Below are 26,348 nucleotides of genomic sequence, written 5' to 3' on the forward strand. Positions count from 1 at the left end.
GTAAGGAGGCAGATGTGGAAACTGTGTAGGAAACTTATTTTTGATGGCTATTTAGCAGAACTAGAGTCTCTGGATAAAAATTGCCCAGAGACAGATTTTTGCCTTAATTTAAGGAAAAACTTGTCAATTAGAACTATCTGAAGAAAGGAACAGAGGAATGGGCTGCTTCAGGAAGTAGTGAGGTGTTTGAGCTTAGATTGGACAACCACTTGTCGAGGGAGATGTTGCAGTAAGAGATTCAGTCATTGCATAAGGGCTAAAGACCGTACAGAGAGTCAGTGATGTACATTCTGATCCCCGCTTACTAATAACTGCTGCATGGCTTTGACACTGATACAAGAGTACCCTTTGTAATGCCTTTTCAGCTCCTTGTGATTGCCTTAGCAGTGCCCCTCCCACTTCTGCCCGGCTGTGGCAGTTACCATAGAGATGGTTTCTAGTTACTGTCACTCTCAGGGACCTAGGAGGGCATAGATTCACAGAGTTGAACTTAAAGGTCATGTAGTCCAGTCGTCTAGATTTGCTTCTCTAACAATATTTGGCTACTTTTTAAGCATTTGATCTTTCAAAGAGAGTTATTTTATAATATTCTAAACTTATTTCGATCTTTTAGTAAAACTAAATTGTCTAGGATCAGAAAACTGGTGTAGGAAAGCTGGCATGTGGGACGTATTGAAGGGAACAAGAGGACAGGTGATTGTAAGGCCTTTTAAAATGAGCTGCCCACTTTTAAAGATCTTAGGTTTTGTTCTTTGACATCATTAACAGGGTAACACCATAATGTTAACTATTAGGCCTAATTAGTTTTTCTGTGCTTGCTTTATCTCATGTTAGTGAGTTTTCATAAAAATAAGAGTAGAACACTTTTATTCTCTCTTCTCACACATTCATTTTGGGACACTGGCAGTTTTAGTGCTGGTGGTCATTGAGTGGGAATCTGGTTCCCAAGGCTTTATAATTTTATCATCTTTTATTGTCTTTGTATGTAGATCATTACAAATACAACCCCTGGGGCGCCTGGGTGGCTCAGTTGGTTAAGTGTCGACTCTTGATTTCAGCTCAGGTCATGATCTCAGTGTTGTGAGATCAAGCCCAGAGTCGGGCTCTGCACTGGGCATGGAGTCTGCCTGAGATTCTCTCTCTCCCTCTCCCTTTCCCCCCTTCCTGCTCCAAAATAAAACCCCTCTCCTTTTTTTCTTTTCCTCTGCCATTTTTGTTAGAATTTGTGCCAGAATAGATGCAGTTAGGACCAAAGTTCAGACATGCATATTGATTCAAGGATCAAAGTCCAACAGGTAAAAGGCTAAAAACACTGTGGGCAAATCAATGCTGTTTTATTTTTGTGTGTGTTTAAGGGACATTCTGTATTGACAGGCTGAATTTGTGTCAGTTCTTTTTGAGACTAACTTATTGGAGAGGAACTATTTGCTAATATCGTATGGCATATACTTTTATTGCCTTATATTTTTCAGTATTTGATAATTTTTAGTTCACTAATATAGGGTGATTTTTGAAACATGTCTATTTTGTTATATTTTAAAAATAGAAATATCTTTATTGTTTTGACTGGTTTTTAAAGGCAATACATGATCATTGTTTAAAATACAAAAAATTTGGAAATGTTTAAAGTAGAAAGTGAAAATATCCTAGGCCACAGGTAATATAATTACTGTTAAGTTTGGTTGGTCCTTACAAACTTACAGTATATTTACACATATGTAATCATAAATCGGGTTATACCATGCATGCTTTCTGTAACTTTTAAAAAATTTTGAAATAGGGGCGCCTGGGTGGCACAGCGGTTAAGCGTCTGCCTTCGGCTCAGGGCGTGATCCTGGCGTTATGGGATCGAGTCCCACATCAGGCTCTTCTGCTATGAGCCTGCTTCTTCCTCTCCCACTCCGCCTGCTTGTGTTCCCTCTCTCTCTGGCTATCTCTATCTCTGTCGAATAAATAAATAAATAAATAAAATATTAAAAAAAAATTTTTTTTGAAATAGACGTTTTTCCATGGTAATACTATAGACATGCTAAGTTTTTTTTTAACGGCTATATAGTATTAATTTAACCAGTCCTTGATCCCTAATTGGTGGGGATATAGGTTGTTTTCTTTTGCTGTTATTGTTGTTGTTATTTAATGAACATCTTTGTACATGTATCTCAGGTACTTATTTATTCTAAGTAAATAAATTCTTAAAAGCAGCATTGCTGGTCAAAGGATATGTACATTTTAAACTGATCTGTATTACTAGATTTTCCTCAAGAAAAAAGTTTACAGAATTTTTACTCCTAACAATGTATGAGTGTGTCTATTTCTTTACTGAAACCAGCTTCTTCTAATTAATTTAATCGACATCAGTTTTTAAAAGCACCTGACAATATTTTTTCATAATTTAACTAACTGGTCCTACATACTAGTTCATTTCTTGAGTTCTAGATCCTAATGTAAATATACTCTACAAAAATCTTAACCTGCATGTCTTTTGTATGCCAACAGGAAGAAGAAACTAAATCAAAGGCAATTATATTGCAAAAGATTGTTCCTTTTATAAGAGTTAATATTGGAATTGCCACTTTAACTCCATGTAATTTAGAACTTCCCATGAGACTTTCCTTGGTCTTTTTGCTGAGATTCTTTGGTATATCTCAGGTTATTTATTTTTAAAAAGAATTTATTGGTCTAACAGAGTGAATTACATTTTCAGAGCCATAAAAGTTGAAACTAAACTGCAGTTAAATCTGAAGTTAATTTCATTGCATTGGTGGTTAGTTTAAGATATGTTTTAAATATAATACATTTTAAAAAATCTCTTTTAAATCAACAGGAGATTCTGATGAAGAAGAGGGTACTTCAGAATCTGAGCTTTGGAAGGGACCCCTACCAGAGACAGATGAAAAATCACAGTGAGTCCTGATATTAATAGATAATGCATACCCTTTGTATCAGTAAGGAAGCTACAACCACAGCCATTCTTGATAACAATTAATGAAAAAGCTTATCATCGTGAATGTCTGTTTAATGCCAAGGACTTCCTAGCCTGGTAAGATCAGAGTTTATTCCCAGTCATTGTTTGTGGCCATAAACAGCTAACTCATCCAGCTTCCTCTCGATGAGTAAATCTTTCTTCAGCTCACCTTGACAAATGACCCTCTGGTCTTTGCTTAGGATCCTTCAGAGAAAGGCTGTTTACTGGTTCCAGAGCAGCCTATTCTTGATATTCTGATTATCATAAACTTGTACAGGGAGCCCCTTGAAGCTGTTTATGTACCGGTAAAAGTTTACTTGCCAACAACCACCTTAGCCCCCCAAAGGCAGATAACTCAGTGTACACATTGTTATCTGCCCTGGGTTGGAAGAGCTGTCTGGATGTGGGCTGGAATTTTATCAACTCTTGTCATATACTGGGATGTTCAGCGCTTGAGCTTTATCTGTTAAAAGAGGATAAAATAATACCTACTGCATAGAGTTTATTGTGAAGATTTAATGAAATAAAGAATGTAAAGCACTTGGTACAATACCTACAAATATAAGTGCTCAATAAATTTTAGTCCCATTTTGTTAGTCTTTAGGCATATTGGTTCATAATGGAAAGATACCTTTGAGTCAGTCCTAATTCACTAATTTAAGGTGATTATGAAACATCTTGCTAATTATGATATGTTTCAGTGTAGTAGAATTCAGGTGTGTTGGAAAGAGGTTTTTTAAACAAGATCACTTTTTTTCTGCGACATTAACTTTTTTTTTTTCCAGCCATGTAAAGAATTCCTAAATGTGTGGTCATTATAGATCAGATTAAAAAAAAGTTATTACTGTAAATAAAATATTGCTATCCTAGTAAGCTGTGGACTAAACTTTTAATGGTATAACTTCCCATTGAAGAACTTTATAGCTGAAATGGACAGATCAGCTCAACTTTTTAGGCAGTAAAGATACTTGAGTAAAAATCCTAAGAAGACTCCCATCATCTAGAACTTTTTGTGACCTTATAAATATACTTGACATTGATCAAGTACTGAACATCTAAGCTACACAGAGATTCAGTTAATTTCCTTTTTTTTTTTTTTAAAGATTTTATTTATTTATTTGACAGAGAGAGACAGCCAGCGAGAGAGGGAACACAAGCAGGGGGAGTGGGAGAGGAAGAAGCAGGCTCCCAGTGGAGGAGCCTGATGTGTGGCTTGATCCCAGAATGCTGGGATCACACCCTGAGCCGAAAGCAGACGCCTAACAACTGCGCCACCCAGGCGCCACTCAGTTAATTTCCTAATAAAGTTCTTACTACAATTTTAAAAATTTTACTGCATTTGGCTGTCATGCTGGGGGAAAAGGGACAACAGCACGGGGAATACCAAATTGCAGATAATTCTTAAATCAATTTTTTTTTTTAATTTGAACATGGGTGTAATGGCTTTAAGCATTCACAGTTATTTAAAACCAAATAATGGAGTCCCATTATGAATCTCTAATCTAAAAGAACTTTTTCTGAAGAGACTGGTAGACTGGATTTGACTTTCCAGTTTGATTTCCTGTCTCAGAAGGAAGAAAAGCAACTGTGTGTGTATATATACATTTAATCCTCACAGCACCTCTGTGAGGAAATATAATGTTCTCCTTTGTACAAACAAGGAGACTGAGCCCAGAGAAGTTCAGTAACCTGCTCATATAAGCTAATAAGTGACAGAGCTAGAACTTAAACATTGTCCGACTTGAAACCCTGTGGTGTTTTCCTGTATCACTCTGGTTCCTAGTGCTAATATTTATTTAGTACTTGACAGTTTTCATAGTATTTTAACACATTATAATACAATTTAGTATCCCCTTTCAGAGTTTGATCCATTGTTTTAGACATGATATTTACTGCTACAAATATATATTTACTATTCCCAGAGCAGTAAAGACCTACAGCCAAGGAGATTTTCCCCATTCCTAGGAGTAAGACTTATACTTTTCTGAAAATAGTTTTCTTTTTCATTCATTTCTTGCTCAGACTATAATTTGAAGTGAGAATGAACAGAGAAGTTATAAAGTCAACCAAAAAAGTAAAGAGAAGCAGTAACATTTCACAAAGTATGTACCTTAAAGTAAAATCTTAGGTAATAAATACATTTAGGGAGAGGTGGCAACATATAAAACATTTTAAATTTAATCAGTCTGGGTATAGTTATGATTATTCCAAAAGCTAAGAATTATTTGATGGCCGAATCATGAAATATATCAATATATAGAAAAATCTTATATTGAATTAAATTATATTGAGTTAAAATATTATTTTCATTAAGTACATATAATGTGTCACCTAGTAATTTTTTTTCTATAATAGTGGATTTTAATCAATATGTATACTTTTTCTTTTAAATAGAGAAGAAGAATTTGATGACTATTTTCAAGATTTATTTCTGTGAGATGGAAGAGAGAAACCTACATTCCTTAATGTGAAAGTACACTTTGAAACTCTTCACAAAAATTTCATCTACAAGTTGCAGCTTGAGTGGTTTATCTTCAGAAATAAAATCCAACTACTCTCAAGATTTCAGCTGCTTTGGAAGTTTTTCAGTTCTACTGGAGACATGTTTGCCCATCCCTTATATATCTTTTCAGTTGCTTGTCTACGACTGCTCCATCTGTAGCTGCTAGAGAATGAAGCTAGTACACCGTACGGAGAGTCCATTGTTCCTGTATTTTGTAGGGGTTTTTGTTGTTGTTCTTACTCATTCGTTTTTATCTTCCCTTGCATCAATTAGTTTAAATTATTAGAATTATTGGTGTTTCACAAAAATTATAAAATAGAGTAAGTATGTCTTCACCTTCTTTACTTGCCTTTGATACACTGGCACCCCTCTTTTTAAGCACCTACTTTCCCATTACCACCTTGCTGCCTTTTTTTTTTTTTTTGCTTACCTTTCTCTTATTTCCTTCTCACCTATACTACTTAGGGGAGTTTGTTACAATCAAATTTGACTTCCCGATGTGTGAGTATTCTATTATAAGGTAAACTAATACCATGGGCGGCGGGGCACAGCCAAAGAGGTCCCAGAAGTCTAAAACAGTAGATTAGATTCATAAAAGTTGACTCTCCAACAGAGAGATTCTATAATAAGATAATTTAACTGAGTAATAGTATGTGCTAGAGCTTATCTAAGGTACAGTCACACAAATATGGATATACTTATATGCCAGGATATATTATAAAATGTAACTTCTTAGTTTGCTGATCATACCCCTCAGAGTTCTAAGCACTCCTAGAATCTGTGTGTGAACTTCTGTGATTATGTATTTATGGGGAGAGAGGGTCCATAGTTTTCATCAAATTTTCAAATGGATTTATTGATTTTTTTAAAAAGGTTTTAACCCATTTTTGTAAAGAGCAAAGAGATGGATAAGAAGATGCATGATTTAGTGAAGAGAGGACCTGTAGAAAACAATCATAGCATTTCAGTTATTTTGTTAAGATATACTTTTTAAAATGACATTTACACATGGAATGATTGGCTTTAAATTGCAGAATAGTTTAGTGTTTTATTTTTAAATGGTTAGTATCAGAGACTTTCCTTTTATTAAATAGTTGTTCTTCATTAATTCAAATATTTATCAGGCTTCTATTATATATGAGGCACTATGCTGGATGTTGCTACAAAGGAACTATCTAGAAAATAATTATGCAGTCATTTCTAAACTGAAAAACTATAAATCAGTATTGGTTTGTTAATGTTGAACATTGTTTTTAAATCCCCTTACTTTCTTAAAGAAATTGTATTTTTTTTTAAATCTCACTACTTAGTAAATAAAAAGGAGTCTTGGTTTCTAAGGAAAAAGTGTTGAAATGTCCAGCAGCAAACCGATATTAGTGTGTATATATATATATAATATATATATAATATATATATATATATAAAACATGTTTATTATAAAAATATATTCATAGTTTAGTGATGATCAGAAAATAAAATTCCTATAAAATTAAATGATAACTAGAAAAACTAGACTCTTTTAAAATAGATCCATATATTTGGTATTACAAGTATGGTTAATGGACATTAGGTTTATTAGTAAATTTAGATCATTTATATATAATCAACACTTAATCCATTCATACATAATTGAAGTCCTGTTTTTAAGGAGTCTTTGAAAAGGCCTCAAGATTATGAGTTTAAAGATTAATTCTCCAACAGACCTGTCTCATATTTGGCTATAGTGCAGTCAGTAGTGTTCAGTGGACCACTGTTTGGGATATGAAGTTAAGCTTTCTTCTACTTTCTCTTAAGCAAAGTTCCTATTTTTGCAGACCTTCAATGGAACACATATCTGTGCTCCTCAGTTTGCTTTCTAGTGAACGAGGATTGGAAGTTGTTTGAGCTGATAATTTGGGGTCCAAAATTGCATAAAGCTAAAGGAAGTTTTTCTTTTTTTTTTTTTAAGATTTTATTTATGTATTAGAAAGAACATGAGCAGGGGGAGGGACAGATGGAGAAACAGATTCCCCGCTGAGCAGGGCTGAGGTGGGGGCTTTCTGGGATCATGACCTGAGCTGAAGGCAGACACTTAACCGACTGAGCCACCCAGGCATCCCTAAAGGAAGAGTTTCTTAGGCAGTTTCTAAAATAATCCTAAGAGTGGAGTTTCAAAAGTATTTTAAGTAATGGAGATAAGGTATACATGTATCACTTAAAGTGATGACTTAATAGACAACACTCATGTGTGTGTATATATTGAATGAGGTTTCCCCCCAAAGATATTTTATTAACTTACAGGCACTCTTCATTTATACCTGTTTGTTACGACATTTATTCAAAATATTCGTTCATATTCACTGAGAACCTACCTTGTACCAGGCACTACTCTCTTTCTAGGTGCCAGGATAGAGTTAGGGACAAAACAGATGAAAATAGACAAAAATCTTTCCTCTCACAGACCTTACATTCTGAAAGTAACAATCCTATGATTCCAAATCTTATAATGTTTACTTGTAAACATACAACAAATGGTGACTTTTTTTTCTTGGCTGCTTAAAATTGAACAGCATCTTCTGTATAACAAAACATATGAGGTTCATAGTTTGTCAATTTGATTCATTAAAATTTAGATACCTTTTGGTAAGAAAATCTGTGGCAGAATCTGTGGCATAATTGTTATTATTTGGTTTATGATTGTAGATAAGTAAAGGAAGAAATCCTAAATTTCTTTGATGTCCAAACATGCCCCAGGTAGTAGTTGATTGTCCTTGGTTTCTCCTGACAAAACAATATTTATAATGCCTGGTAGATGGTTCTAGTAATCTTTTTTTTTTTTTTAATAACCTCTGTTGAAGTTCCTCTAAACTGCTTTTGATAGTAAAATTCTTGCATAATCAAATCACATGCTTCTTAATAATGCATAACATTTATTAGCTGATTTAATTTACATTAGGATTATCCAGAGAATGTCTTATAAACTGATTATTCTTTCAATGAGAAGAAGGAAATACTTAAAAATATTCTTAGTTATACATAAAATAATTACGTTCAGACTTGAGAGGGTTGGGATTGGACAAAGACATGTAAACTGCCAAAAGCAGTGTGGTCTTCACCCTTCCATTACCAAGGATAAAAAGTAGAGGAAAAGATGATAAGCATTTCAGATGGGATAACATTTGACATCCTATTACTTGTTTTGTGCATAGTACTTAACAGACATTATAAATTCTATAGTGTATTTACTCTCAAGATGTGTAGATGAGAGATTTTTAGTTCAGGAAGGAATTTGAGGTATGAATCATGATTATTAATGTTATGGGCTGAATTGTATCCTCCCCCCTCCCCCCAATTCATGTTGAAATTCAACCCCCCGTACCTCAGAATATGACTATATTTGGAGATAGGGTATTTAAAGAGTTAATTAGGGTAAAATGAGATCATATGAATGGGCCCTAATCCAATATGATTATGTCCTTATAAGAAGAGGAGATTAGGACACAGACATACAAGACAGAAGACTATGTGAGGGTAGAAGGAGAGAAGATGGCCATCTACAAGCAAGGGGAGAAGCCTCATAAGAAACCAACCTTGCCAACACCTTGATCTTGGACTTCTAGCCTCCAGAACTGTAAGAAAATAAAGTTCTGTGGTTTAAGCCACTCAGTCTGGTATTTTGTTATGGTAGTCCTAGTAAATGAATACTATTAATAAGAACTTTAAAAAAAGAATTGGTGACTGGTTTCAGGATTATATACTTTTAATTTAAAACAAATTGGCACCAAAAATGCACTTATTTCCATCTTATATTTTGCACTTTTGTTGAACTTTATTTTACCCTCAGGGTTTTCAGGCTAGCAATATATTTTCTTTTGGTGGTCACAAGGGTGGTGTATCTGAAGATCCTCTTACTCTGTAAGTTGATGGTGTGCTGAATGAAGTTTGCTGAAGCTCTTTTGTTTCTTCTGTTTGTCTTCAAAAGTAGACACGATACTTGAAATTTCAACCGTCGGATTATATTATAACATGAGACATGTTTTGGACTTTTTGTCATCACTGCCACCTCCTGAATCTTCTGTGGCTAGTAAAAAGGAGAAAAGCAGTAGCATGGGGAATCCACAGACACAGTGTTTTTATTCTAATACTCACATGATGTTAGTATCAACTTTATAGCTAGTTAATTGTTTTAACTTGTAACAAGTACTGGGGGTTTGACCATTTAAAAACTTAAATTCATATTCAGAGTTGATCCATTTAAAAAAAGCAATCTTATAAATGATTAACCAATTAACAATTAACATCTGTTTCTCAAGCAAACCACTGAACTGCACAATCTGGAAATCTGAGTTGTTGCTTTGTGCCAGGCACAAAGCTTGTTGCCTGAAGATACAAAATAATGTTTTTAGTTCACAGAGACTTCTTAGGGTAGCAGGAAGAAAGTTCAGAAGTAATATTTTATGCAAATAAAGATAGAAGATATAGATCCGATATACTGAATACTAAAAAAATGTCAGGAGCCGCTTATAGAACCTGATACCCTGTTCATCATAAAATTGAGATAAGGATTAAATTTAATTGTACTAAGAAATACCTTTGTTTTCCACTTGCATAGTAAAATTTACCACTTTTGTTATCTTTTTGAAGTGCAAATCAGGTTATTGCTTTTCCATCTAAATCCCTTTAATGATTTCCCCTTGCTGCTCTAGAGGACAGATCCTCAAGCAAGGCCTTTAAGGCAGCAGTGTCCTGCAAAACCGCCTTACCAGGTTTATCCGGCACTTGGCCCTGCTTGCTCTCTAGACTTGGCTACACTAGTTTTTCCATTCTTCAAGCTCATTTCCACTTCAAGGCCTTTGTGCATGTTCTGGTTCTTCCCTTCCTCCCCAACCTCTCCTCTTTTCCTGGCTTAGCCGAAGCCTCCCATCTTCAGAGTTAGCATAAGCATCCTTCTGATGAATACATACATCCAATAAATACATTGGTGAGTGGATATCAAAAAGTCAAACTCCTATTTTTATTCTATTGAAGGACATCCTTAACCTTTTAAGCAAAATACTTTTTCCCTCCACGAATTTTTTAAAAATACCAGTAAACACAATAGAACCACCTAAAAGGAATGTTGTGTTTTTGTTTGTTTTACAAAGCTCTGCCAGACAGAAATGATTTCTTGGTTAAACAATAAAAATTTATTACAGAACCTTTTAAGTGCTGAACCCTCAAGACAAAATAGGAAGTCATGACATTAGCATTCCATTTCAAGATGACATTTGAGTCATCTAATAAACTCATAGTTGATCCTAAGCGTCTTAACAGTGGCTTTCTGAAGATAATGTTAAACCCAACAGAGTGGCTTCAGGAGTAGAAGTTTCATGAGGAAAAACCACTATATGGGGATATTTGAGGCACAGCCAGTCTTGGAATACCCGTCAAGTCATACCATTCAGCTGGCCAGCTTTGCTTTCATGTGGGGCTTCCTTAAGTCTGGAAGAGAGGCTTGAGGTCTGTAAAATCTTCTCATTATATAGAGAAGAATATTGAGCTCAGAGAGGTTAAGCAAGTTACCCAAAGTAACAGCTAACACATAATGTTAGGACTAAAATTTTTTTCTCACCTAACCCTGATCCCACTGATTCTATGGCTTTTGTATTTCTAAAATCTAAGTATTCTGCAGAGGTACTCAGGAGCCACACACTAGAGTGGATGAAGAAGCCTAGCCCCAACCCCGACTTCAACGGGACCAGCCAATTCCTCCTGGAATTACTCATAAGATCTTGTTGCGGGGAGGGGGGGGTGGATATCTGAAAAGCACTAATCGATTTATTATAATTACTTGAAAAGCAAGCTTCCTATTTGCATTTACTTCTTATGGTTTTGTCATGTGAGATTAAGCTCAGCCTGACTCCTGGTTACTTTACAACAAGGAAAACCAGATTCCATCTAACCTTTTGTGGTCATGTTTCCTTCTTCCTGCTTTTTCGCCTCCTCTTCAAGCACCTTCATCTTTGCATCATACTCATCAGCTAGGGATTTCCATTCTACTCTGTTGTTCTGAAGACCATTCAGCATTGGTGTGATTTCTTTATGAAAGCGTGAGAACTCCTAGAGAGAATTTTAGGTCAGAAACTATTTAAATTGTATAGTTGATTTTCAGTTGATTTTCATATGCAGAGAAGGAGCTATAAGGAGTTGTCACAGTGCTCAGAGCTGCTAGGATGAGCTTAATGCTGTGGAAACAGGGAAGACGGGTGCTGTTTTCTAAGTAGGTCTGGTCTGTTCAATGTGCTCATGTCTGAGTTCTAGTTTTTCTTCCACCCCTGAATGAGATTAGGGTAATTCTTCAAGCTACTTTGGAGAAACAAGGATACCCCTAATGGCTTTCCATGTGGGTGACTTTTGATTTTGATAACACTTTGAAAGAAAAATCCTCATCTCCAGATGATTATACATTTCATTCAATTTGTTTACGTACCTTATATACAAAAGTACAGACAAAATCAATAAATCCAACTTGAAGTTTGGGTAGTTCATCTTTTTTGTTTCTGTCCATCATAGGCTGGAAAGAGAAATAAATGCTTTAAGGATAGTTTTCTAAGACTCAGTGAACAAAAGAGACTGATTTGTATCAATTTGTAATAAATAGTGCATTTTTGTGTCAGGGTCTTTACAATAGGCTGTTGCTGCAGCACGGTCCTCTCCAGATCTCCTTGTTCCCAAAATTCATTTGCAACTAGAAGTGCCACCTGCAAATAAGAATAAGACTTGGTCCATGAAACTGGCTCATTCATAGAGAATTTGCATTTTATTAGTACGAGTGACATTTAAGGATAGCATTTATATTAATGCTTGAGGTGTTGTCACATCATGTGCCTTTTGGTTTTGGAAAGATGGTGCCTGGGTGGCCCAGTCAGTTAAGCGTCCGATTCTCAATTTTGGCTCTGGTCATGGTCTCAGGGTTGTGGGATCGAGCGCAGTGTTGGGCTCCACACTTAGCAGGAAGTCTGCTTGAGATTCTCTCTCTGCCTCTCTTCTGCCCTCCCCCTGCTCACACGTACTCTCTCTCTCAAATAAACAAATCTTAAAAAAAACTTTAAAAAGATGGCATCTACAGATTATATTGAAACGGGAAGGAGAAATTTCTCTTGCCACTTCAGCATTCTAGGCACATTCTGGGAATACCTATCTCTTATTTGCTGTTGCCGCCACCTCTCAAGCATAAAAAGGGGAGATGGGAGGATGTTTAATTCTGTTACATTTTGCTTCAAGCTCTGAAACTTCCCACACATCTCCTCTTGTCCTGCTTACCTGTTAGCTTCTAGCATATCTGCATATAGACACATGCACACAGATTAGAACACAACTTTACTTGATTACAGTGTGAGGATATTTGAGGGTAAATTTATATAGCTTTTAAAAACCCAATATTAAGTTTAATGAACATCTGCTAGCTGCCTTATATTGGCATGAACCAGGCTTGCCAAGAGGAATCAGATGTAACCTTTTTCTTTAAGATGCTTCCAGTCTCGTAGAGACAGTTACGTAAACCATGTGGGTAAGGGCTGTAACAGTAGTAGGATGATGTGCTGGGGATCAAGGGGAAGGAAGTAAAGATGAATTTCATAAAGGAGCTTGCATTTATGTTGTATCAAGCATGAACAGTTGTTTTTCAAATAAAGAGGAGGGGAAGACTATCTGCAGAGATAAAATTGAGCATCCAGAGCTTAGAGTGAGAGACGGTGAGTGGAAGAGAGTGGCAGGAAATAATCTGGTGAGTGTAAAGACAGGTAGTTACAGGTCATTTGCTGGGAAGTTTGATTCTCTAGACCAGTGATTCTTATTCCTGGATTCTTATTCCTGCACCAAAGAGCACTAGCAGCCCAAGCAAGAAGGGGCCAAGAGCGATTTAAGCTAAGGTAACATTGTTTTTTTCTTTCATATAAAGTGATCTTTGTACAGCTTTTTGTTGTGGGGGAATGGGGAGGACGGACTTTACTTCTTTTGTAAAAGAAAGCTTGGAAACCTCTGGCTGTGGGGAGTTTAGAAGGCTTTTAAGCGGAGGAGTGGCTGAGCAGAGCTCTATTTATAAATAATCCCAGCAGCAGCTCTGAGGAGGGCTGGATAGTTGAGGATAAGGGAGGACCACTGAGGAGGATCCTGCCACCGTCACAATGATGAAAGAGGGTAGAAGTCTGACCTGAGGCTGTAGCCAGCAGGACAGACAGGAATAGGGAGGTGAACTTCACAGGAGGCCCCAGGTTTCTGGCCTGGGTGATCATGCAGATAAAGAATAAAGGAAGAACAGGCACGGCAGGGTGGAAGGAGCACAAATGTTTGGTTTGGAATTTGATGGCTCCAGTTATTCTATCTTTATTCATGTAGCCCGCAATTATAGTTGAACCCAGTGAATTCTGGCCTCTCTTCTGCCTAGGATTTTCCTACAAGTCACCGAGGGAAAAGGAGAAGCTTCTTTCATCCAGTTAGTAAGAAATCAAGTAGTAAACTAGTGACTCCCGACTCTCACTCCCCAAGGCTGGCAAAGAACTGGGGAAGGCAACCTTCAATATGAACTCACTATCGACAGTGCCTTTTAATTACTGACAACACAGTGAAGAAGAGGTTGTAGGAGAAAACCACCCTTGATAGAGGAACGCACTAATGATTCATCTCTGTCTTGTGCCGATTTATCTCCTTTATTAAAAACTGAGACATTCCCTGAATAATTGTATATAAACTTTTTGCAGTCTGTTCAATGGTAAGGAATTCTTTGCAAAAAGCATTTTCTTTCTAAGATCCCTTCTCTTTGCCTTGTTCTGGGGCCTAACGAAATGACCTGTTGTCTTATTGACAGTTCTGCGCTCTTGAAAGCTAGTTGCCATTCTTCATTAGCAGAAATCCAACAGGGAACATTTTATTTTTGTCTTAACTTCTCAAGTTTCTTTTTTCTTTTTAAATATAAACCGATTGTTTGTTCCAAGGTAATGAAGGATTATTGCTTACAAAATATATAGTCACATAATTGCTAGCTATAACAAAATTCCAAGATTGCCAGAACCTTCATATTTGCTCTTACATGGGATCTAGATAGCACCTGTGCATGTGGCAGAAAAGAACACATAACTGTACTCGCCTGACTTTGTACCTCCCAGGGTTTGGTTATAGCTGACAAGTCACATGCAGTCATCATCATCGCCCTTGGGAGAAAACAACCATTGTTAAAATAGAAAGATATACAAAATAAGGGTTTTTCACCAAAAGAGGAATAAAATTCTGACTACTCACATGATAACCTCTTTTTTGGTTGGATCAATGGTTACATATTTGATGGCCTCTTCTTCAGTTTCCATTTTTTCACAGGCATCAACAATTTTTTGAAACATTGTTCTTTTCCTAAAAAAGATATAGCTGTGCAACAGTTTTAGCATATAAGACCAGAGATAAAAAGTATCTTTAATATGTGCTTTTCAGATTTCATTCCTACTTTGCATCAGATGTCTACATAGTGGATCTAAGGGGTCAGGGGAGAAGAGAACAAGGAATGGCTGTTAATCTTGGCATAGAAAAGGTTTAGGACAGAAAAACCACAAGCCACAAAAGGGAAAAAAAATGGTAAGTTTGACTACATTAAAACATTGAATACATTAAAACTAAAAGTAACATGTGACAAAGTAACATGAAAAAACAAACATAAAGGCCACAGGCTGTGATGAGATAAAAAATGATGATAAAAGCATAAAACCAACAAAGAATTAGAACCTAAAATACATGAAAAGATGCTCAACCTTACTGGTAAAAAAGAAAATACAAATTTGAACAACAATAAGATACCGTCTCTACTCAAATTGACAAGATAAATAAGTGAATAGATGTAAGTGTGCCCAGATCAAGGGTAGTCCAGATATGGGATAAAAGGAACTGTTGCGGGGCGCCTGGGTGGCACAGTGGTTAAGCATCTGCCTTCAGCTCAGGGCGTGATCCTGGAGTCCTGGGATCGAGCCCCACATCAGGCTCCTCCACTGGGAGCCTGCTTCTTCCTCTCCCACTCCCCCTGCTTGTGTTCCCTCTCTCGCTGGCTGTCTCTCTCTCTGTCAAATAAATAAATAAAATCTTAAAAAAAAAAACTCTTGCACACTGCTGGTGGGACTTTAAATTGGGAAAACTACTCAGAAGTGCAGTTTTGCAATGTAGTATTAAGACTGAAGATTTGCAAACCCTATAGTGATCCCATTTCTAGGTATGTACGTTAGAGAAACTCACATGCATACAAGGATATACAATACAGCTTTGTAAACAATAATGAAAAGTTGGAAATGATCTAAATGCCCATATGTAGAAGAACGGCTGAATATACAGTTGAAACTGATGAACTGGATCTTCGTTTACCACCAAAGTTAATCTTTAAAACATAATATTACATGAAAAAGCAAGTTGTAGAAAAGTACGTACAGTAGGATACCATTTATGGACAATTTTAAAATACACTTAACAATATAAAAACATGATGGAAAGGACAAGTACACATCAACATCAGAATGATTGTATCTGTGAGGGAGAAGGAGGGGGTTTCATGGAGTGGGATGCGATACCTCAATTGCATTACTTTTCCATAAAAAAAAAGAAAAGAAAAGCTCTCAGATGGGTGTGGCAAAATTTGTTGGATCTGGGTTATGGATATTTGGATGTCAATTATATTATTCCAAGTATCTGTCTTCATCTTTGAACTATTAAGTAACTAAATTTTTAAGTAAGAAGGATCAGAGAGGCACAATTTGATACTACCCATCTACGTCATTAAAGATTCAGATATTATAACTAGTTCACCTTGTTCTAATCCATTTTCACCAACAACTTTATAGTTCACTGACAAGAAAATGGGCAGAAGCTTGGAGTGTCTGGTCTCCTTGGTTATTATCATTATAAATAGGCTAGAGCTCTGCTGTATGTAACTCAGAATTATCTAAGTTTGGTTAATGTGCATCAGTAGGGCCAAGATTTTTTAGCTCCCAGACTCCAGCAGAATCAAATGTCTGATCTGCAACTCTAAATATCAGATCCTGGACCATGATGCATCCACCAGGACAAAAATTGCTTCATAAGGCTTTGTGGCATCACTTCTGACAGTGCCCCAACCCTGCCTACATTCTTCAATTCAGAGTTCTTCACATAACAAACTAACTGACATTAGGGGGTTAGTTTTTTAAAATATGTTTTCAGATGTCTAGTACCTTGAGGGTATTCTACTGGTGATCCCAAAGGGAAGTGAATAAATGTGTGTGTGAAGAGATGCCTTTTAACTTGAATGCCACAGGTCATTTATGTAAGGCGGAAGCACACAGAGTGTAGGGGAGTTCTGTACTTACTTGAAATATAAAGCCAGGTCAGTTGCTATTATTGCAACTTCAAACAAATGAATAACTGTTTCAAACTGGCGTTTATTTAGGTTTTGGAAGATATTTAAACTCTGTAAGATAAAAATTCACATAAATGGGACTGTTAGTTTAAAAAAAATTACAATAAAGTACAATCGTTAATTTGCCTTTGATTCAACAAACAAACCAAACCATGCCTAACAAAATAAAGATAATTAGTATAGAAGAAAAACTAGGACTTTCTCACTTCTTTTGCTTTCAGCTTTCTCTCTTGGATTAAGTTACTCCTCTACTTTGAGTAAGGTCATTTAAGCTATAAAAATAGATCTTATTAGCAAATATTTATGTAATCAGTGTACAAGTTTGGGGAATAAATAAAAGTGTTTTCTCCAGGATCATTTATAAATATAACAGTAGATTTAAATTTTGCTGGTATTGAGGAGTTTTAATAAAGAATATCTGATACATCCAATTGTTAGATATGCTGAATTATCCACCTGATAATTTTAGAGTAATCATAGAAATTGCTGGAAAACTTTCAGAAACTATAAGTTACACTAGTACTCATGTACATATCGGAAAAAAATAATGAAATCCTCTCAAGTTGCTCTTAAAATGTTTTCTTGCAATTATATTTTACAAAAACTTAACTAGACCTTTCTTCAAAGAGTTTCTGACTAATATAATCTCCTCATATATGGATCAACTTCATGGTGTTCTAGAAAATGAGAGTAAATTTGGGAGTGGTTTTTAAAAGCTCTCATATTCCAATATGTGTCATTTTAATGATTACATTATTTTAAACAACAAACTACACCTAGTTAATACTCCTGTAACAATATGTATCATTTTGCAAAAGGTCTTATATTCCAAATAGATCAATTTAGGCATACAGGCCAAAGGACAGATGTATAGTGGTTTTGCCAAATGAAGTTGACAGTTATGAAATACATATATAGACCTGAATCACATCCTTTTTTTCTCACTCATTTTCTTTTTAAAGACTTTATTTATTTATTTATTTGACAGAGAGAGAACCCAAGCAGAGGGAGCAGCAGGCAGAGGGAGAGGGACAAGCAGGTTCCCTGCCTTGATCCCAGGACCCTGGGATCATGACCTGAGCAGAAGGCAGATGCTTAACCGACTCAGCCACCCAGGCATCACTTCTTGCTCATTTTCACTTTCCTCTAAAAACATGGACAAGTCTCCTAATTGAAAAACCCTGTCTTAATTCAATATTCTTTTTTATTTTCTCTTTTCTTTCATATCTAAGCATCTTAAAAGAAGAGCTTCTAAGTGGTTTCTTTATAACCTGTGGATATAGATTCATATGAAAGATCCTGCTTCTGTTTTATATTAGTGTCCAGAAAGCTCTTGACCAAATTTGGGGCCCATGTCTTATACCTCTCTCTGTATACATTTTGGACCTTTACTATGCTTCATCTTAGTTCTACTTTTCCAGTACTCCTATTTTCTTTTTCTCTAACCTTTTTTTTTTATTTTTGTATTTTGGAATCTCCAATAACAAAAAGACTGGCCATATACAGCTCTTCACGGCAACATTGCAATGCCAAAAGACAGTGAAGCAATGTCCTCCAATTTCTGAGAAAAAGCGTGATGCAAGAAATTTACATCCCGCCAAACTGATCTTCAAAAACAAATGTAACGAACAGGTATTCTTAAGTATGTACTTAGATTAACCTCTCTTGGAAAAACTACCATTTAACAAAAATCTAGCCAATCAAGATGTGAGAATTGGAAAAACTACCACTTGACAAAAATCTAGCCAATCAAGATGTGAGTCAAAATAAAATACACAGGAATGGAGAAGCCATAGTGAAAGGACTGATTGTAAGTATTGGGCCCATTTAAAAGTAGAATTAAGAATAAATGATTGTGTTGGAGCTAGGAAGTATTATGCTAAGTGAAAAAAGTCAGAGAAAGACAAATACCATACGATTTCACTTGTATGTGGAATTTAAGAAACAAAACAAACAATCATGGGGGGAAAAAGAGAGGTAAACCAAGAAACAGACTCTTAACTACAGAGAGCAATCTGATGGTTACCGGAGGGGAGAGGGGTGGGGACACAGGGGAGATAGGGGATAGGGATTAAGGAGTGCACTTGTCCTGATGAGCACCTGTGTTGTATGTAAGTGTTGAATCACTAAATTGTACACCTGAAACGAGTATTTCACTGTATGTGAACTAACTGGAATTTAAATAAAAACTTTAAAAAAAGGATAAACAATTGTGGAAATTATCAAGCAACATGTGAATTTTATAAATACTGATAATGGTAAAAAAAAATACTACTAATAATAAACACATTACAAAACAGGTGAAGATGTGGGAAGAAGTAGAGGTATTTTCATTGCTTCATGTTTCATAGCAGTGAGTTAATAGTATAAAGTTAATACATATAATCTAAAAATATCGAAATTCTAAATGCTGAGCTATAGTTTTTCACAATTTATCATAGTCTTTTGTTCATTATACAAATGAACTAGCTTTAAGACCTAGTATCTCTTGCTTAAAGATGCAGTGTCTAAAGTTCTGCAATTCCTTCCATTTCCAAAATGTTTCTTCCATTTAATTCAAATGAAATTACATAAAGATAAATGGAAAACTAGTCAGCAATGAAAAGGAATGAATCACTGGTATATACAATGCAGACACACTCAAAATTATTGCTTTGTGTGAAAGAAGCCAGCATGAAAGAGTACTTGTATAATTGCATTTATATAAAATCTACAAAAATCCAATTAATTTATCGTGACTTAAAGCATTTCAGCGGTTCTCTAGGGCTGGGAGCAGAGAGGCATGCATTGCAAAGGGGCATGAGGAATGGTTTGGGGTGATAGAAATGTTCTATATCTTGATTGTGGTGGTGGTTTCCAAGGTATATAAAATTATATAAACTCATATCATTGTACACATTGAAGGGATGCAGCTTATTGTACACATACGTCAATAAAGCTGATTTTAAAAACATAACTCTGACCTTAAAAAAAAAAAAGCTTGGATATTATGATCCCACTTTTCTAAAATTGTTTCCATCCTGCCTGTATACTCACAGGGTGGCCACAATGAAGTTCATCAGGTGGTAATGAAATAGCTATTTTTTGAGTGATAAGATTTGAAATAACTTTTTTATATTTGTTTTTGAATGTTTCCCTGTCCTTGAGTTTTTATATTGCCAAGTGTAATTTTTACAACCACTATGAAGTCACTGATTTAAAAAATGTACATATGCAATATTCCATTTGTTTTCCCGAGGACCGCGCTGAACACCTGAGGTGGTAACAGGTGCACCAGAGAATGAGAGGAGGCCTATTTCCCAGCTGACTCCAGCGGGGCCCCGGTGTGCTCAGCTGCTCCCACTAGCCCACAGAAAGAGTCTCTGTTTGTTCTCGCCTACTATCAAAATGGCAGTAAACATATCAATTCTGAGTAGTACACCAAAATAGGTAAGAATGACTCCAATTCATCCCGAGTAGGGCTTTCAGGTGAGGTGAGGACTGAGAAAGTACAGGCTGTTCTAGCCTTCAGTGTGGTGCCTGCAACACACATTAGGAGAGATTGGTAACGTGTTCGTGGCTCGCTGGGACCATACACATGATATTTCATTGCTTTTTCACTCCTTTGTTTAGGATGGGGTTGGTATGAGAAAGCATAAATAGAATTATCATAAACTCTGTAAAGAAGCGTTTTGGATAAATAGTAACAGGGTTCTGTTAGTTAAGCTGAGAAATTCATTTTGTCGTTTCTACAATACATGATGGCATTAAAATTTATACTCTTACAAATTTGACTAGCAAGTTTTCCACCTGTTCACTCAGGTGAAAGAGTGGACTTCTGTCTGGTTTAGAATACAGGTGGTTCTTAATCCTCAGAACAGTGAATCCCACTCTTCTAGGACATAAGGGCATTTTAATTCAAAGCTTCATAATATGCAAAACAAAATGTCTCAGTAATGACCACAAAATGTCAAAATCATTATATAAATCATGAGGATTTCTCTTATTTAAATACTTTTAATGCAAATGTTTTCTTTTTACAAAAAAAAAGTAAATAAAAGAACAACATTGTCTCCCAAAAGTGTAAAAAGAACATCTGATGGCTAAAAATTTCATTTTTTTTAGCGTTCCATTTGCCTGCTCATAAAAAGCTCTGAGATTGCATTGCCTAGCGACTCTATTTACAGGTCTTGTAGTTCTGCAATTAACAGGTTGGATAGCATTGTAGACAGGTCCTTGCCAAGGTGGTATGGATTACTGAGATGCAGTATGACTTTTTAGAAAGAATAATAAGGCTCTATATAGCCATCAAAACCAGTTTCAGACTCCAGAGTAAATAACATTAAAAAAATTAAGATGGAAAACCACAAGTCTATTATAAACCTTTACATTCCAGAAAACCATATGAAATACAAGGACCCCTGCCCCCACCCATGTTAAGCATTTAAACACTTGATTGAAGTTTGTTTTTTTTTTTTTAAAGATTTTATTTATTTATTTGGCAGAGAGAGAGAGAGCACAACAAGGGGAGCGGTAATCAGAGGAAGAAACAGGCTCCGGCCAAGCAGGGAGCCCAACCTGGGACTCAATCCCAGAACCCTGGGATCATGATCCAAGCCAAAGGCAGACGTTTAACCGACTGAGCCACTCAGGCGCCCCTTGGCTGAAGTTCTTAAAATGTATTTTGCTTTAGTGGGGACATGTAAAATTAAATAATAAATTATATTCAACACACCCTGCTTGTGGTGTCACATACTCAGTGACAGCACTGATTATAAAAAAGTAGAGAAAATTCTTACTCAAAAATACAAGATTGTCCCAAAAAAGACTCATAGCAAATTAGTAACAGCAATTTACCCTTGTCTTCCTGAATGACTTCCAATTCCACTCCTTTTAATTTTCATAGAACAGTTAATATCATCATTTTTAAGTTATAACCCTACTGCAGTGAGAATTTCTGGCTGTACACCAGAGTTACCATTCTCATTAAAAATGCATGGGGTGCCTGGGTGGCTCAGTCGGTTAAGCATCTGCCTTCAGCTCAGGTCATGATCCCGGGGTCCTGGGATCGAGTCCTGCATCCAGCTCCCTGCTTGTCAGGGAGCCTGCTTCTCCCTCTCCTTCTGCTCCTCCCCCCGCAAGCCCCTGCTCATGCTCTCTCTCACTCTCTCTTTCTCTCAAATAAATAAAATCCTAAAAAAAATTTTTTTAATGCAAATTCCTGGGCCCAAATCCCAGAAAGCCCTGTCAGTAAGTGCAAAATGAAGCCCAGGAACTGTTTTTAACAGCCTGTGTACCCCCTCCCCGTGAAATCTGATGCACTCAGTCTTGGTCCCCCTGTCTTGGTGCAGCATCAATTATATGCTATTAAAAACACTCAAGTTTGGTTTTTTTGTTTTTTTGTTTCCTTTTTCCACCTTTCTGCCTGGTCACTCTGCCTTATAAGTTTCCCCACTTGGCTTTACATTACTTGGGAGAATTTAGTGTTATCTCTGGCTTGAGCATATTTCTGTATGTTCCTTCCCTGAGCCTTTAATAAAGGATTATTACAGAAACTGAGAAAAGCTCCACACCCCAGAGGGCTTATTTCTCCCAACTGAGCACGTGTGACTCTCAGCAAGTTCTCTGCTATGACAAAAGTGTTTCTCTCCATCATTTTAATCAGTTTTGGCTTGGAACTTTCTCACGAGATTTTTTTAAAGTATAACTAGATTATATATCCACAATTTTTCCACAAGCCTATATACCCCTTAAATAAAATTGATAAAAGGAAGAAGAATGACAGCCTCCTATGGAATGTTAGTAGTACATGACATGTGCAAATCAAAGTGAATTCGAGACTAAGTTCAAGCCACTTCCTGCACAGAGCTGTCCCTGATCCCACCACTCTGCTCCCCTATGCCTTGCCCACTCCTGAATGTGACGTCTCCTTCTAGAATCTCAGAGCATTACCAGTGCCTCTCCAATGGCAGTTGTCTGTTTCTGTCTTATATCCTGATTTCATGCTTAGCTCTGCTACCAAAACTTGACTTCCTCAAAGATACAGACAAAGCCTCACTGGGCATGCCCCATGAATAAGAAAATCATTGGCTATGTAGCCTCCTTTCCCCTTTATATATATATATATATATATGTATGTATCTTAGGATGCACAGGGCCCTCTCACATCCACCATAACCTTTTTCTTCTTTCTCCACAGACCCACAGAGATTTTGTGACTTTCCATGGCGCTTTTCTATCTCAGCTCCTTCCAACCTGGTTGTTCAAAACTCTTACAAAATAGCCATTTCTAGCAATTGGCTTCCATAAGGCTATTGACTGCCAACTGCCATAACTCAAGAGTTAGTGCTTTGATCCAGAGCTTCTGAGCTGCTCTGGAGAAAGGCTCACGTACCTCATCCTGCAGGAGAGTCTTACTGTACTCCAGGTGGTGCCTCTCCAAAATGGAAGATCCGTGAAGCTTTGCTAATGGAGACGTGGATCTAGGAGGAAGAGGATATGCCAGGTGTTTAGCTACTTAGAGGTTACACGTAAGTCCATACAGTATAGAGTCTTTACTCTCTGAGGATGTTTTCCATTTCTTCCTTCTCCCTCTCCTCTAATGCCTGTGAAATGGTTGAAAGTAACATATTGGGACCAATTTTTTAGATTTGGAACATAAGAATACGCTCTTTAAAAAAATTCTTTAAAAAACCTAATTTGTTGAATGCATAAAATGACTGAATTATTTAAATTAGGAAGTTTGGTTCATCCCCTGCATCTTTAAGTTTAAAATCTTTAGGTTCCCTGGAGCTTATGGCGCTGGCCTGTGACTCCCAGAATGTGGAACAAACCTCTTGAAAGCCCACAGATCATTTGTGTGGAAAGGGTTTATAAAGAATTTCCAGGAACTGGGGCGCCTGGGTGGCTCAGTCAGTTAAACATCTGCCTTTGGCTCAGGTCATGATCCCAGGGTCCTGGGATGGAGCCCCGTGTCGGGCTCCGTGCTCAGTGGGGAGTCTGCTTCTCCCTCTGCCCCTGACCCCACTCTCAGGCTCTCTCTCACTCTCTCTCTCTCTCAAATAAATAAATAAATTTTTAAAAAAGAATTTCTAGGAACCAAAATAAAAATGATTATTAAGTGATCATTTCTTTCCTCCTCCAAGACAGGGACATACATTTTAAATTAAACTTCCCATTTGTTAATGGTTAGGTCACAGCTTTCTGTAAGTGGGGACTGTAGTCTTGGGTGCCCAATCTTCCTTCAAATCTTTCTGTTTGTGGAAGGGGAAGCCCTTGAAAAGAAAAGGTAGAAAGAGGAAGTGATGGAGAGAGACTGAGGCCTACACAGGTAGTTTGAAGACTTTGTTATAGAAATATGGAATGAATAAATAATTTTAAGAAAGGAAGAAGTCAGAGTTAGGGGTGACAGCTTTAGTAGAGAAGTTTCATCTCATTTGAGAAAGAACAGACCTTTAGGGAGTAGAGGGGATAGTAACAGGTCACTAACAAGTCTGGTAATCCACATGCTCTAGTTAGGGAACAATCAGACTATGTCTGAGCAATATGATAATTGATCATAATTTTAGCACATATTTAAATACCTCTTCTGTGTCAGCGCTGGAGATTAAAAAAAATTAATTAAAGCTCAATCCCAGTCAGAAAAGAATGGTGTCTTTAATTCCTTTAGGTTTAAAAACATCAGTCAAGAAAGATTTCTGGGGATTTAGAGATACACCCAGTGTCAGAATAATACCTCCCAGATTACTTATTAATACAAAGGAGAAAATGTACCTTTACATAAAGAGATCCCTGCATAGTACCCATAAATAATTTAACTAAACCTCATAAATAATGGGACAAATTGTTATCATGGGCCTCCTGATGTGCTGAGAAGGGCATCACCCATGTTGAATTCCCACCAAAAATGTTTACCCTGAATCATCAGGAAACCACTGGGAAAATCCAAATTGAGGGCTTTCCCTCACAAGAACTGACCTAGACTCAAAAATGGCAGTATTCAAAAAGACACAAGAAGGTCTGACTTCTTCCTTTCTTAAAATTATTTATTTGTTCCATATTTCTATAACAAAGTCTTCAAACTACCTGTGTAGGCCTTTGGCCTCAGCCTCTCTCCATCACTTCCTCTTTCTACCTTTTATTTTCGAGGCCTTCCCCTCGAATACTTTGTCAGTATTTCCTGGAGAATTTTGAGGTGGTGGAGGAGGTGATTGAAGACTGGATACAAGTAAATTTTATCCTAAAATTTAAGAAGCCGAAAATGACATGATCTGTAGATGACAGAACAAGAAGATTGACCTTTATCTCTGAAACAGTTTAAACTGTTTCGGAGTTTGTGAGCACTTACAGAATAATCATTAGGAAATCCCAGAGACGGTTTAGAAGGAGAACATGAGGCCAGGTTAACGTTATGGACCCTTCTGTGACAGGGTTGGTGGGAGCAGAAGGCCATGGAGCCCCTGTGTATGGATTTCAGCAAGGCAGTTGACAGGACACCTCAGGATATCTGCAGTAGGTGCTGGAACAGGGAGTGTGTACACTCACACAGCTGGGAAGCAGAGCCCAATGAGTGTACTTAATTGACTGTCTTCAACCCTGGGAGTAGGTTTCCAGCTCTGGGCCCCAAAACTTTGCCCTCGCTCTTGTCCTAATGCATAATTTTATCAGTGACTTGGATGAATATTAATGGAAATCATGACTAATTTTCCAATGATTAAAAACTGGAAAAAATAACAAATCCATTGGCTGACAGAATGTGACAAATGGCAATTTCAATTAAGAATGAAATGAAGAATGAAGAAGATGAAATTTAATTAAGATGAAATATAAACCACTTCAGATCCTGTCTGGATTATTGTGTTAAACCCTAAGTCCTGCATTTAAAGAATGGCATAAAAACACTAGACTGGATTCACAGAAGAATAGCGGATAAAATGACATGTGTGGAAACTGTTATAGATGAAATGGTTTAAACAGCTGGATGTGTTCAACCAGGAAAGGAGGAGGGGGAAGTGATAATTCTCTTTAATATGAAGGAATGGCCTGTGGTTGAGAAATTATACATATTCTAGCAGCTCCAGAGAGAGACCTGAATGGGACAAACAGATGTGATTGGGAGACCAATTTCAGTTTGGTGTCATGAAGAACATCCAACCATCAGAATCATCTAAAAGTAGAGCGGTGTGCCATGTGGGCCATTAGGGGGAAAACCAGATGTGGACTCAAGGATATCGGGAGGAAGGCAGTCAAGGAGAAGCCTGCATTGGATGGGGGATGAGATACATTCTAACTTTCCTCATAGTTTTGTCCCGATAATGGCATTTCTTCAGGGACGAGATGGAGGGGAGTAAAGAGGCAGAAAGACAAGAGGGCTGAAAAACTAAATGAGGAAAGGGGGTGAAAGGAACGAAGGAATTAGTAAGTTTAGACACACGTGAAGCAAAAACCAACTGGCTGGAAAAGTGAAGGAAACAAAGAGAACAGGAGAACTGGAGGTAATAATGGGAATCTGAAAATGG

The 26,348-nt window shown here is 36.9% G+C and overlaps 2 protein-coding genes across 11 annotated transcripts in view; one reads left to right on the forward strand and one right to left on the reverse strand.

The window, feature by feature from the left end:
* Positions 1-5,526, forward strand: part of LOC123800314 (protein FRA10AC1) — a 37,723-nt gene extending 32,197 nt beyond the window's left edge. For all 9 annotated transcript variants that reach the window (XM_045809942.2, XM_045809940.2, XM_045809939.2 and 6 more), the window contains 2 exons: positions 2,825-2,903; positions 5,360-5,526. In XM_045809942.2, coding sequence (XP_045665898.1) covers positions 2,825-2,903; positions 5,360-5,402 — 122 coding nt within the window. In that variant the 3' untranslated portion in view covers positions 5,403-5,526. The remainder of the gene's footprint in view (positions 1-2,824; positions 2,904-5,359) is intronic.
* A 3,664-nt stretch (positions 5,527-9,190) lies between these two features.
* Positions 9,191-26,348, reverse strand: part of PDE6C (phosphodiesterase 6C) — a 46,500-nt gene continuing 29,342 nt past the window's right edge. Inside the window, exons 15-22 of one of the 2 annotated variants that reach the window (XM_045809931.2) lie at positions 23,225-23,312; positions 16,802-16,902; positions 14,724-14,831; positions 14,572-14,635; positions 12,113-12,187; positions 11,917-12,000; positions 11,390-11,546; positions 9,191-9,528 (exon numbers count right to left, since the gene is read on the reverse strand). In XM_045809931.2, coding sequence (XP_045665887.1) covers positions 9,467-9,528; positions 11,390-11,546; positions 11,917-12,000; positions 12,113-12,187; positions 14,572-14,635; positions 14,724-14,831; positions 16,802-16,902; positions 23,225-23,312 — 739 coding nt within the window. In that variant the 3' untranslated portion in view covers positions 9,191-9,466. Of the gene's footprint in view, positions 9,529-11,389; positions 11,547-11,916; positions 12,001-12,112; positions 12,188-14,571; positions 14,636-14,723; positions 14,847-16,801; positions 16,903-23,224; positions 23,313-26,348 lie in introns of both variants that reach the window. The other variant, XM_087862897.1, reaches the window with a different exon arrangement.

This window comes from Ursus americanus, chromosome 6 (assembly GCF_024610735.1).
Source record: "Ursus americanus isolate L20-20 chromosome 6, mUrsAme1.1.p, whole genome shotgun sequence".
Taxonomy (NCBI): Eukaryota; Metazoa; Chordata; class Mammalia; order Carnivora; family Ursidae; genus Ursus; species Ursus americanus.